General features: G+C 34.9%; 1 protein-coding gene across 7 annotated transcripts in view; it reads left to right on the forward strand.

The window, feature by feature from the left end:
- BIRC6 (baculoviral IAP repeat containing 6) overlaps nt 1–14,236 on the forward strand; it is a 178,306-nt gene that overhangs the window by 50,985 nt on the left and 113,085 nt on the right. For 5 of the 7 annotated variants that reach the window (XR_013814683.1, XM_079792682.1, XM_079792686.1 and 2 more), the window contains exons 12-22: nt 1,336–1,561; nt 3,410–3,570; nt 4,577–4,708; nt 5,189–5,320; nt 7,169–7,347; nt 8,555–8,688; nt 9,478–9,642; nt 9,728–9,859; nt 10,536–10,633; nt 12,177–12,324; nt 13,126–13,259. Coding sequence is in view for 6 of the 7 variants with exons in the window: in XM_079792682.1 (XP_079648808.1) it covers nt 1,336–1,561; nt 3,410–3,570; nt 4,577–4,708; nt 5,189–5,320; nt 7,169–7,347; nt 8,555–8,688; nt 9,478–9,642; nt 9,728–9,859; nt 10,536–10,633; nt 12,177–12,324; nt 13,126–13,259 (1,641 nt within the window). In the remaining variant the exon portion in view is untranslated. The remainder of the gene's footprint in view (nt 1–1,335; nt 1,562–3,409; nt 3,571–4,576; nt 4,709–5,188; nt 5,321–7,168; nt 7,348–8,554; nt 8,689–9,477; nt 9,643–9,727; nt 9,860–10,535; nt 10,634–12,176; nt 12,325–13,125; nt 13,260–14,236) is intronic. The other 2 variants (XM_079792684.1, XM_079792685.1) reach the window with 1 other exon arrangement.

Genomic DNA, 14,236 nt, shown 5'->3' on the forward strand with positions numbered 1-14,236 from the left:
TTGATTTCAGAGAGAGGGAGAGATAGAAACATCAATGATGAGAGAGAATCATTGATTGCTGTCTTTTGCATGCCCCTTACTGGGGATCAAGCAGCAACCCTGGACTTGTGCCCTCATCGGAATCAAACCATGACCTTCTGGTTTATGGGTCAAAGCTCAACCATTGAGCAACACTGGCCCAGCTATCCTCTACTTTTAATTATTACTTTAGAGTGTAATCTTTCTACTTACAAAAAGTTTGCTGCACAAACCGTTTGCTGTGTAACACTAGCAGTGGTCTCACACATCTCATGTTTGCCATGTTTCCTGATTGCATTATTTTCTCTTATGCTTGATTTATTCTTGTTTTGTACAGTAATATGCTATACATACCACATAGCCTAAGTGTAGTCCAGAAGTACGCCATACTGCATAGCATAGGTATGTAGTAGGCTATACCATCCATGTTTGCATAAGTGCACCCTATGATGTTTGCACAATGATGTAATTACTCAATTATAAAGGAGCTGTACAATTCTTAGGTATTTTCTTAGAATGTATTCCGTTGTTAAGCAGTGCATGACTATAATGTAAAGAAAAGACATTGACATGCTGTTAATATTTACCAACAATTTAATACAGTTTCAGTTAGATTTATAAAGTGCTAAGCTTTGAGAAAAAATGTGGTTTAAAGTACACTTAACAATTTTATGGAACTTGATTTACATTTTCTTTGTGAACATATTCTATATTTTGTATTTTAGTCTTTAAGCTTTTGTTAATTGGAACAAGAATAACAGCCTTTTATCTTTCTCTAATGTTAGACATTTCACAAATAGAATACATATATTTATTAAAAAAACTAATCTGTCTGAAGCCGATTGTTACTCTTATGATGATATGTATATATGAGATTCTCAACTACCATCGAAGTGGAAAAAAATACTATTTAAAGGGCAGATGTTACATGTTAGCAATTTTTTTCATGAATAAGAAAATCTCAAATTTGATATTTATCTGATGTAAATTAGACTTTCATTTTAGCACCATTACTTTTGTTGCTCTTTCTAATTTAGGGTGAGGTAAGGTTAATGAGGACTTTTCTAACAGGTTGACTTTGGGTTTCTCCAGTAATGAGTACCCTTCCTATAATTTAAAATATTAAAAAGTATTTTTCTTATGCTTGTTATGTAGTCAGTGCTAGTTACTTTAGTTGCATTTAGGTATCTATCTGAACCAACGTTATTAACTTTTCAGGATATTTAGTAAATGTTGCAATTTGAGTAGATAATAACGTTAATTAAAACTATTTTTTTAATAAAACCTACTTCAAATTCTTCATTCACTATTATTAAGGAGTTGATTTATTGGTGGACCAGCCATTCACCCTTGACATCTTGACATCTTTAGTGGAGCTAACCCGCTTTGAGACTTTGACTCCACGGTTTTCAGCTACTGTTCCTCCATGCTGGGTAGAAGTTCAACAAGAACAGCAGCAAAGGAGGCATCCTCAACATTTGCATCAGCAACACCATGGAGATGCTGCTCAGCATACTAGAACTTGGAAACTACAGACTGACAGGTAAAACATTCTTCCAGGGTATTAAACTGGAAATCTATATAATATATTTTTTAGAGACAACAGAATTCTTAGAAATATATATTACTGTTTCTCTTTTTATATTAATAGCTTTTGTTTGTTTTATTCTTTGCCTTAATTTTGGAAGTTGCTATATTCATACTTGTAGAATAAAATAGTGAAAATAATATACCATTGTCATTAGTTTGGCCACTCAGTCCACAAATTTAACAGTTAATGAATGATGGAATTTATATTGTAATAGATAGACAGTAAGCAGATATTGACTAGTTAATATAGTCATAAAATATATTGAAATTTGTTAAAACAATATGGGTATAGAATAGTTGTGTGTGTACATGTGTGTAAGAATGAGATGTAGAGAGAGCAAATTTGTCTAATATTTTTAATATAAGGGCCAAAGAAAGGCCTCCATGAAGACATTATTTCAGAGACAGTAGGAATGCAAAGATAATGAGTATGTTTTATGAACTCTAGAAAGAGCAAGAAGACCATTTGTTGGAGTTCAGTGAACGTAGTGAGATTGGTAGGAGGCCAGGTCTAAAACAGTAGCTGGTAATCAGATCATGAATGTATTTATAGGCCACAGTGAGAATTTTATGCTGAGTGAGATGGGAAGATGTTAGAGGGTTTTAAGTATAGGGGTGATGTGATACAATTTACATATTAGAAGGATGGTGTAAGACTGCTGTGTTGACTATAGATTGAGTGGTTGTGGTGTGTGTGTTAGGCAGCAGTGATGGAAGCAAGGATTCTAGTTGGGATGCTATTGTGGTAATCCATATGAAATGGTGAGGGTAGCTTGGATCATGGTGATAGTTGATGGAAGTAGTGAAAAGAGTGATCAGCTTCTGGATATGGATATAATTTGGAGATAGAAGGAACAATATATGCTGATGTAATGAACATCTGATGTGAGAGAAGAGTCAGGGATGACTAAGGTTTTGGGTTGAACTAGTTGAAAAGTGGAATTTTGTTTACTGAGATTGGAATGGATAATCATGAAGTTTGGATTTATAAATTTGAGCTGTCTGGTAGACATTTGGACATGAATCTAGAATTTAGTGGAGGAGAATGCTTTGGAGATTGTTTTTGTTTTTTTTTTTAGCATATCCTACCTAATAAAATAGTAATATGCAAATTGGCTGCACCTTCGCTACACCAAAGCCATGCCCACCAGCCAATCAGGGCGAGTATGCAAATTACCCAACAAAGATGGTGGTTAATTTGCATACGCTGAGGGAGGGAGGAGTGAAGACTGAAGACAACTTAGAAGGAAGAGGGAGGAAAAGCGGAAAGCAAGGTGGCTGCCAGAGGGAAAGCCCGTGCAGGGTGGAGCGGGGCAGAACGGGGCGGGCGGCAGCGGTGTGTGGGTGCAGGTGCGGCGCGCATGCGGCCTCAGCGGCCGCTTTCAGGATTCTTCCTGTAAATGGGCTACTAGTATGTATATAGAATTTAAATCAGAATGGACACATAAGAAATACAAGAAGTTCTTATTATAAAATGCAGATTCCTGGGACCCTACTCATAGATTTAGGGTCGGGCCCAGGAATCTACATATAATTCTGATTCATAATAGTCCATACTGTAAGCAAAAAGGGTTTATATAATGTACAATTCCCAAGGCAGGTATGGATTCCTAAGGTAAGATGATTCATGGCCCTCAGTAACCTCTGTGTTGGGAGCTGCTTATATTCTCTCCTGATATGGAGAAGCATTAAGTTTTGTTGGGGGCTAAAAATCAGAGTGTAAAATGTGATATTAATTGTAATATGGTTATGGCTGAAGGAAGATTTTTGCTTTATTTAGCATATTCTTTCTTTTTAACAGCAACAGTTGGGATGAGCATGTATTTGAATTGGTTCTACCGAAGGCTTGTATGGTTGGACATGTGGACTTCAAATTCGTTTTGAACTCAAACATCACCAATATTCCACAGATACAAGTGACACTGCTGAAAAATAAAGCTCCGGGCTTAGGGAAAGTCAATGGTAAGAATGAATAAAAATTTATATTTGAAGATTTTATCTTGTAGTTGGTTTCTTTAAACAACTAATTTGTTGTCTAGGATTGCCGGTTCCCTCTCCTGGTCTTATCCCAATATATTCTGCTCTACTTTTGGTGATTTTATTTATAAAAGTTAATCCTGGGAATACTTTAGAGCTTTTCAGTAACCCCAGTATTGTTCAGAGTTGCATAAACTTTTAAATAATTTAATTATGCATTTTGGGGAAATACAGGTAGTTCCTTTGTGAATTAGTTTCACTTTTAGCATTATTAAACTTAATACATTACTCTTTTTAAGAGGAGAATTGATTGGGAAAAGGACTTTGTAATGGAAGTCATATTCTTGTAAGGTTACTAGTGAAACCCAACCTTTCATGTCATGCCAGAAATATACCCATTTCTATTTATCTTTGTCACAAATTTAGAATTTGATACATTGAATTATAAAAAGATTCTATACATGTAGCATATTGGGAACTAGATTTTACTTGTCAGTCATTTCTTCTTAATAGGTTAATTGAAAACGGTGGCGGTAACTTTAGAGTAAAATGGCTACTTTACCCAGGGGGTTAAAGACAATGAAACTTGAAAATTTTCCTATTTAAAAAAATGTGTGTGTGTGAGAGAGAGGGTTTTTGTATGTGAGCATCCTTTTGAAATATGACAGATTCTGATTTAATTTGGTTTAAGACTTAGACATTGATCTTTTTAAAAACTCTGCTGGTGCTTGTACTCTGCAGCCTAGGGTAAGAATTTTTAGTTCAGTTGCCAGCAAATTATTTCTTCAGGTGAATATTTTACCACGATTAAAAAAGAGATGAGTGTATGAACAGTTAATGGAATCTAATTTTTTTCTTCCTGACAACCATTTTGTAGCATCTGTGATAAAAATCACAACAGTTCCCAGTTTTATAGAAAATTTTAGAATTTTAGGCACATAAATCATTGATATTAAGTAAAATTAAGTTTACTAATATTTTTATCCTCTAGAAACAGCAGTAGATAGGCAGATCACCTTTCCTTTGTCTCCAGCTCTTAACATTGAAGTGGAACAAAATGGAAAACCGTCCCTGGTTGATTTGAATGAAGAAATGCAGCACATGGATGTAGAGGAATCACAGTGTGAGTTAAATTATAGAGCTGTTGTCCATGACAGTAAAAGGAACAGTGACCAAATGCATCATGCTGGGCACAGATTTCCTTATGGCTTGCAAAAACTTGGTTTTAAGAACATGATTAAATAGTAACCTATAATTCTGCTTTGGCCAAATGCTTTAACTTTTCAGCTCACCTTTTTTAACACAGCTGTGCTATTACTTGCATTATTGTTTTTTAATATCTTGGAATTTGAAATTATGTCATGGTTTTATTATTACTATTGAAAATCAAAGTGAATGTAAATAAAATGGGAATGAAAAAAACCCATAAAATGTCAGGTAATTGATTATTATAGTTCCTTATCGTGATAGTGTATTTATACTTGAACACATTCTAAGTATGGTATTTTGTTAATACATGTAAATGGGACGGGTATTTGTTTTTTAAATATTACATTTTATATTATCAACTACTTTAAAAGAAAATGTATATTTTTCTTTATAGGTCTTAGATTATGTCCATTTTTAGAAGATCATAAAGAAGACATTCTATGTGGGCCAGTATGGCTTGCTAGTGGCCTTGATCTATCAGGGCATGCTGGGATGTTGACATTAACAAGTCCCAAACTTGTTAAAGGTAAAGTAACATATTTTACCAAAGCAGAATAAATAATGACCCAATTTTAAAAATAGAAACAAAAAAAAAAAACAAAAACAAAAACCCTGACCTAATAAAAAGTAAGATATTGTTTTATTTGGGGTTTTTATTAGCAATTCCATCAGTTTCCTGGTAGCTGACATCATTTCGTCTCATAAATTACTTTAAAAAAACACATTTTTATTGATTTCAGAGAGGAAGGGAGAGGAAGAGAGAGAGAGAAACATCAATGATGAGAGGGAATCATTGATTGACAGCCCCCTGCATGCCCCCTACTGGGGATCTAACCTGCAACCCAGGCATGTGCCCTTGACCGGAATTGAACCCAGGATACTCCAGTCCGCAGACTGACGCTCTCTCCACTGAGCCAAACCAGCTAGGGCATAAATGACTTTATGTGAAATTTTCTGACTCTACTTTCTTTGTCTCAGAAGTCTTAGTGTTTTTTGAAAAAGCATAAAGTGAACACAGGGGACTTTAGTGTGATATAACAAAGCTCTTTAAAGTTGCCAGCTATGCTCTGACATGTATGCCTTTGCCATAAATTGGAGAGTTCTGTGTCTTTGGCATGTTTATTGTATATTGTTATAATATAGTTTCTGAAGAGGGTTTTTATAGAAGAGTGTTCTTGATAAGTATCAGATGTAACAATTTGAGTGTCTCAAGTAAACATAAATTATAATTAATGTATATTTAAAAATAATTGGCAATTATATAGATAATAGATATTGCAGTAGGACTCTTATTTCAGCTTTTCTCAGTCTTGCAAGTGTGGAAAAAAAAAGCCAACAAACAAAATACCCCCTTATTATTAAAGTAAATTTGGAGGTGGGGTGGGTTGTGGAGATCCTTTCCCAAACTAAGAAATATCTGACCATCTAAATAACTTCTATTTCATATATGCTTCCTTCATAATGTTTATCTACATTCACACATTTACCTTTAGTTCTGGTCAAGGGCATATACCTGGTTTGCAGGCTCGATCCCTGGCCCAGGTGTGGGAGGGAACCAATTGATGTGTCTCTCTCACATCGATGTTTCTCTTTGTCTCTCCTCCTCTCTCCACTCTCTCTGAAGATCAATGGAAAAATATCCTTGAGTGAGGATTAACAAAAAACAAAACAAAAAAAGAAGAGGGTAATAGTGTAGTGCTAGCATGGTAGGCAGGCAGATCTGTGGAAAACAACAAAGGTTATAATCACAGGAAAATTTAATGCTGTTGTTGCAGCAATTAGCTGATGGTTTCCTGATGAGTGTATTAATTTGATCCATGCAATTATATGGATTTGAGGTCGGTACTATTATTTTCATTTTATGTTTGAAGGAACTGAACCACAGAGAGGTTAATTTGTCATATGCCTTATAAATGGCAGTCATTATTCAAACCCAGGTAATGACCCCAAAGTCTTTGCTTTTTCAACCATTAATACTATAATGCTTATTTGTATGGGTGTCCATGGATGCATAAAAGGATTGTGTGGATACACATATGGGTGGTGCCTTAATGACAGTTTTTTCCTTTGTGTTTTTCTGTGATTCATAAAAATTTGTTATTAGAATCAATAACTTTTTGGGGAAAATATGCCCAACAGCAAAAAATTTTTGTCTTATGCTACTCCTGTAACTCCTATGCTTCTTGTTCTTTGGCTACCAATTGAATATAGGAAGGTATTGAATTATACTAAAATAGCAGTGTAATTTGAAAGAATTCTGAACTGTGTGTTTTCTTTTTTTTAAGTTATTTTTTTAACTTTCATTGTGAAGGTAAAAAACAATTTGCCCTTTTAGTGGTTCAGTTATTTATCCCATTCTACGCTGCTCCTCTAGGTATGGCAGGAGGAAAATACCGTTCGTTTTTAATCCATGTCAAGGCAGTGAATGAACGAGGAACAGATGAGATCTGTAACGGCGGTATGCGTCCTGTAGTAAGACTTCCATCCCTGAAACACCAGAGTAACAAGGGTTATTCACTTGCTTCACTCTTGGCAAAAGTTGCAGCAGTCAAGGTATGAAACAGTTATTTTTGAACTATAACAATCCTGTTTTAGACATTGTAGATGAAATTTGACACACTATTGGAAGTAGTATGACCATTGTGTTTGTTTTTTTTCCAGCAGATCATTGGTTTGTATTTTTTTTCTTTACAGTGACTTAAAAAATATTGAAAAGAAAATATTTTGAATTAACTTTAAGCAAACGACGTAAATTGTATAAGGTATATTTAGTAAGGAGTAATTGTTAGCTAGTACCTCCCTTTACCTTATTTTAGGTCATAATATTTCTTTCTTTAGGTGAGAAAGTTTGATTTAATGCCTGTTACTGGTAACTCACCACTTTTTGTTTTTAGTATGTAGAAAGAGAAGTTGGGGAGTGATTTTAGAGATAAATTGTAATATTTATGGTTGATTTTCTGCAACTTGTCTCTTCATAATTGTCTGATCTTGGATTTTCCTGAAATTTATAGAGATTGTGTTTATTATCATTATTCATAGGCAGCAGTAGCAATATCAGTAATACCAATCATCTTATGTTTATATAGGTTTTCTAATTTTTCAAGGACTTCTGTGCACTTTATCTGACTTAATCCTTAAACTGAGATAGGCAGAGCAGGTGCAAGTATTATTTTTATTTTTCATATTGAGAGTGAGTGAACCGATGGGGCCAGGTGGGTCAGTTGGTAGGAGCATCTACCTGTGCACCATAGAAATTTACAGGTTCAATTCTCAGTCAAGGCACATACCTAGGTTGTGGGTTTGATCCCCAGTGGGGGCACCTCCGGGAAGCAACAGATTGATGTTTCTCTCCCACGTAAATGTTTCTCTCTTTCTCCCCCTTCCTCTCTCTAAAATCAATGTAAAAAATCTTCCAGTGAGGATTAAAAAAAAATTTTTTTTTAAAGTGAGTGAACATTAGAGATTGGGAGGTATTATATATCATGTAGCTTCTAAGTGCTGTAGCTGGGACTTGGATTCAGGGTGTTGGCATTGTAATCTTAACCATTGGGTATTGACTGTAATAACTGTGTCTTTTTTTCTTCTATTATAATTCTGAGGGAAATTAGTCATTAATTGAATATAAAGTAAAAACTTATTTTAATTTGAGATTTATGTTATGATAGTCATAATTCAGTTATTGTCCTTTATTTGAAAACTTTAATAATAAATACTTTTTAGAATCATTTGTTCATTCAATTATTTATTTTTGTGTATTTAGGAAAAATCATCTAATGTTAAGAATGAAAATGCAAGTGGCACTCGTAAGGCTGAAAACCTCCGGGGTTGTGACTTACTTCAAGAGGTCTCAGTCACAATTCGAAGATTTAAGAAAACGTCAATTTCTAAGGAAAGGTAACCTCATTCCCTTTCCCTATTATTCTTATAGTAATAAAAGTACATGCAAAAGAAGAATAAATATACTAACAATATTTTAAAATCTAACTTGAAAAATCTTTTAAAATTTTCACTTGTTTTATTAAGAGCTTGTAATCTCAGTCAGAGCATGAATTGTCTTTCTACTTCATTGGTTTAACCCTAGTGTCTATATACTGCTTGGTATATACCAGGAATACAATATTTGTAGCATGAGGAAAGAAAGAAATAATTTGAAATTTTATTCAGTGTGTCAGAATATAATACATTATCATAAACTTTATTTCTTTTAAAACTGTCTACAAGCCAGGTATTGCTTACATACTTACATACTATTTTAAATCTTTTAATACCATAACATTAAGTTCAGAGGCTGACATTCCACTGTAATATTTATTTTCAAAAGTTCTTTCTTTTAAATTGTGATATTCATGATTTTGCCCTGGCTGGTGTGGCTCAGTTGGTTGAGCAGCATCCTGTGCACCGAGATGTCGCCGGCTCAATTCCTGGTCAGGCATATGCCCGAGTTGCAGGCTCCATACCCAGTAGGAGGTGTGCAGGAGACAGCTGATGAATGTTTCTGTGTCTCATCAATGTTTCTTTTTGTCTCCCTCTCACTGCCTCTCTCTAAAAAATATAGAAGTCATTGAAACATATTAAAAATTGTAATATTCATGATTTAAAATGAAACATATGACCAACCAGCTTGTGATAGCTTTTGTCTGTTTTATTTTGGTTGCTAATGTATTTATATTTTTCTTTTTGTAGAGTACAACGATGTGCCATGTTACAGTTTTCAGAATTTCATGAGAAGCTTCTTAACACCCTTTGTAGAAAAGCAGATGATGATGGCCAAATCACAGAACATGCCCAGAGCCTCGTGTTGGATACTCTTTGTTGGTTAGCAGGAGTACATTCCAATGGACCTGGAAGGTTAATAATTAAGATTTTATTACCATTGATGATTGCTTTTTGGATGTTATGATTGCAAGTTCAAATGTGTGCTATTGTTTTGCAGCTCAAAGGAAGGAAATGAGAGCCTGCTTTCAAAAACACGAAAATGTCTCTCGGATATTGTACGTGTTTGCTTCTTTGAGGCAGGTCGAAGTATAGCCCATAAATGTGCCCGATTTCTAGCCTTGTGCATTAGGTTGGTGTTTTTTTAATTTGAAAGTATATTTTGTAGATGCATTTGCAGTTTGGCGGGTGATACCTTGTCTCTAGTGTAATATGAACCTTGTTGAATGTATGTATAACTTAAGAGAACTTGTAAAAGTTGATGAAATTCTAAGAAAGAATTCAAGGTTTTTAGGGGGAAATGTTATGTTAAATAAACCTATTAGTAAATAGGCGTCTCTGCCTATTAGTAGCAGTTTAGGGAGTTTGGTAAGGGGAACTCTTTCCCCACCTTCACTCTTTCCCCACCTTCACTCTTATTCTCCCTGGTTGTCTTTGGATCCTTCACCCGGGGCTTTGTTCCCTGTTATATGTCAGTCTTACCAGGTTTATTTGTAATATTGACCAGATCATTTTCTCTAGACCCTGAGACTCTTACCTAGGAGTATTTAAAAGCTAACAGTCAATATTGACTATACCTGCTTATCAGTCCCTTTTGGTAAAGTGAATGGTTTAATGCATAAGAAAAGTTACAACGATCCTTAGTATAATTAGTCCTTACTATCTTTTTGCCTCTTTATAGGGCTTTAAGGCAGATTTTTATTGTGATCTGTATGAATACATTTAGAAGATTTTTAGAAGAACTGTACCATCTTTCTGTTGAATTTGAGTATCAATGCATTTAAATTTTTTCTTTTAAAACTTTTCAGTAATGGAAAATGTGACCCATGTCAACCAGGATTTGGATCTGTTCTGTTGAAGGCTTTACTTGATAATATGTCATTTTTACCTGCAGCTGCAACTGGTGGTATGTGAAATTAGTTTAATCACTAGTAACTGTAGTCGTGGAAAATATTTCACAATATACTTAGGATTATTTAGTAACTTTTTGTATATTTTCCTTTTTTTACTCTTATCTTTTTAAGTGGTTGTTGTGTTCTGGTTGGGTGGGCGGGTACTTTCTGTTTAATAATATTGCTAGGAAAAAGTGGGATAGATAAGTATAAATATCAAGTGATCTTAATATATACATTTTCTAATTTCATTGAAATCATTGAGTTTGGTGGTTTTTTTACTGACTATAGATTAGATATCACAAACTAAAATGCTAGTAAGTGATCAGAGAGGTGTATGATTGGTAGCAGCTATAGTCAACTGAAATTCTCTGAAAGGGGCCAGTGGGTTTTTTTTAAGCACCTGAAGACTGTGGTAATATCATTCAATAATGAATGTAGTTATCAAGTAGGAATTGAGAAAGCAATCCCCTAAAGTAGCATATGCATAAGGTAATGAAGATTAAATTTTTTTTAAATGTCTTTTGCTGTTTTATGTTGTTATTGTGAAAGGATATTGATATGCCCTTTTAAATCTAATACTGTATATTTAGTAGCCATTTCTTACTATGTTTTCTTTTATAAATGACCAACCCATTCAACATGTTATCTCAATGACATAAATATATTTCATAAGGATTTGATCTTTGGGTATAACAGGAAAAAAGCTTTCTCAAATTTATTTGGTAAATGGGTATTTATCACTACCTTAATTTATTATTATTAATTTTAAAAAATATATTTTTATTGATTTTAGAGAGGAAGGGAGAGGGAGAGAGAGAGAGATAGAAACATCACTGGGGATCAAGCCTGCAACCTGACCATGTGCCCCAACCGGAATAAAACCGTGACCTTCCTGGTTCATAAGTCAGTGCTCAACCACTGAGCCTCTTTGGCCAGGCACTATCTTAATTTAGATAGTTTATTTATAGTTACCTTGAACATATAGTGGATAAAACTCTTAACTCTATGTTATATAAAGTAGGATATTTTGGACTTGATTGATCATTTAATAGTTTTCTTTGATTAAAATATTTTGTTGACAGTAGTCTTAGAGGTAAAATGCTTAAATTTTGGTGTGTACTTAGATATCTCAAATTTTATAAAAGAGTCTTAAAATACATCACCACGATCATCATTTAAGCAATATTGATCTGTATTTAACTGCCAGTATAGAATAACTATACTACATTCACTTGCTTAGTAAGGTGTGTTAGTTGTAACTCAATGATGCCATCCATTGTTCTTGAAAATTTTAGTGCTACAGAGAAACAGTATTTCAGGATGGATGGCTTGAAGGCCCTGACATCTTTATATGTTTCTAACTATTCCAAAATGTCCCTCAGCGTCATCTCATGTTATTAAAAATCTAAATGTGTAGTTAGGAAGTTGGTCCTTCTTTGTAAACTGCAAGCTGTAAGAAAGTCTGTCTGGGAAAAGGAGACACTGATAAATATGTAATCTGAAGTTTTCTTTGTTAGAGAAAAATGAGGAGACGTTGATTTTTGTTGTTTTCAGGTTCTGTGTATTGGTATTTTGTCTTACTGAATTATGTTAAAGATGAAGATTTGGCTGGGTGCAGTACAGCTTGTGCATCTTTGCTTACTGCTGTGTCCAGACAGTTACAGGACAGGCTAACGCCAATGGAGGCTTTACTTCAGACAAGGTATTTTAATAGATATAATGACTAATAGTGGGCCTTTCTGGACATGGTACCACCTTTGCATAGTACTGTCACATATATATTTGCTTAAAAACCATTTTTCTTACAAAAATATATTGAAATTATACCCAATCTTTTCCCAAATGATATTAGCCCTTCTTTTCCCGTGTTTTTTTTTTTTCTCCCTGAAATGATTCTGTTTAACAATTTTGGAATTCCTGAAGATTGTTATTCATAAGGCTAATAATAATAAAATATTTAAAAATTCTATTTCTTGCTAATGGAAGAGGATTTAAGGTAATTTGTTTCTCTGTTGTTAAACTTTGTTGGCAAATTATGTAAGTCACTTATAGCCCTTAATTAGTATTCTTTATCTCCTGATTAATTACCTAAAACTTCAACATAATGACATAAAGAAATAGAGTTGCACAGTGGTTTTGTAACATTTTTAAATTGGAAATCTCGATTTTGATGAAGTTTTACTCAAAGCCTTTGTACTTTTTCCTGGGTAATGTAGATTGTGGTGAGGCTAGGGCTGCCTCATATCTCGTCCATGCTTCAATCTGCAGAAGAAGATTCAGTCTGGATTCATTAGCTGCCAGCTTATTGGAATCACATTTGTTGACTCTGGACCTTGTCTTTTGGAGTATAGGTTTACAGGGATCACAGTTTAATTTAATGGGTTAATCCTGGTCAGCATCTCTTTCTGCCCCATCTCAAACTTCTTTTAAAACCAAGTAAATAGGTAATTTGTCAATTAGATGGCTGACAGGAAAATTTTTAGGACATTATTTTGTTTTTCAGATATGGATTATATAGCTCACCATTTGATCCAGTCCTCTTTGATTTAGAAATGAGTGGCTCTACTTGTAAAAATGTATACAACAGCAGCATTGGTGTTCAGTCAGATGAAATTGATTTGTCGGATGTCCTTTCAGGTAGTAACTTCTTTTATTAAAGGAATTTCTGAATTTTAAAACTTGTATTTAAGCTACCATTGAATTCATAGATTATGGTTGCTATATTTTACCTTTAAAATCTAAAATTTAGGACTTAACATATGTGAATCATTAAACTGTTTGCCTTTCCTACTTAATCTCCTACCCTTCCATTATTAAGGCTATTTTTGAAAGAAATGTGAACTTGTTTTTTATGTTTCATTGCATGTCAGTTTGACTTTAATACTCAAAAGAGACGATTTAAAATTTTATTATTTGTTGTGGTCTTTTCACTTATATTTGGTGTGCTTTTCCTGTCTTTAAAATCAAAACATATTTCATATTAAAAATAAAATTAATATGTACTTATTGTAATAAGCAAAGATGCAGAAAGAAAAATAATTTTCTGCATCTACCATTACACTCTACTGAGGAAAACTTTGTGCACAGTGTTATATGTATTGTATACATTTCTGAAGAAAATACATTTAGAATTGAATTGACTATAACATTTATATAAATAAAAGCCTAAGTGATCATTACGATGGAACGACTGGTCGCTATGATGTGCACTGACCACCAGGGGGCAGATGCTCAATGCAGGAGCTGCCCCCGGCCCACAGGCCCCAATCATCAGATGGGGCCTGCTGGCCAACCTCCTGGTTCCTCCCCCGGCCGACAGGCCCCCATTGCCCAATTGGGGCTGGGCCCCGGGCTGGGACGGGCAACCAGGGCTGGATGGGGGCGGATGCGGCCCCTTTCCCAGAGGGATCGAGGGCCGGCTCATTCCTCAGTGCCAGCGGCCAACTTCCCGGTCCCTCCCGCAGGCCGGCAGACCCTGATCTGCCTATTGGGGCCGGGCCCGGGGCTGGGACGGGGAACTGGGGGTGGGTGGCGGTGACCAACCTACTGTGGCACCTGGGTGGGGGACTGCGACCTCTTGCTGGCTACTTGGGGTTGGGGGTGACGGGGATGGA

The sequence above is a fragment of the Cnephaeus nilssonii genome (assembly GCF_951640355.1).
Source record: "Cnephaeus nilssonii genome assembly, chromosome: 15".
Classification (NCBI taxonomy): Eukaryota; Metazoa; Chordata; class Mammalia; order Chiroptera; family Vespertilionidae; genus Cnephaeus; species Cnephaeus nilssonii.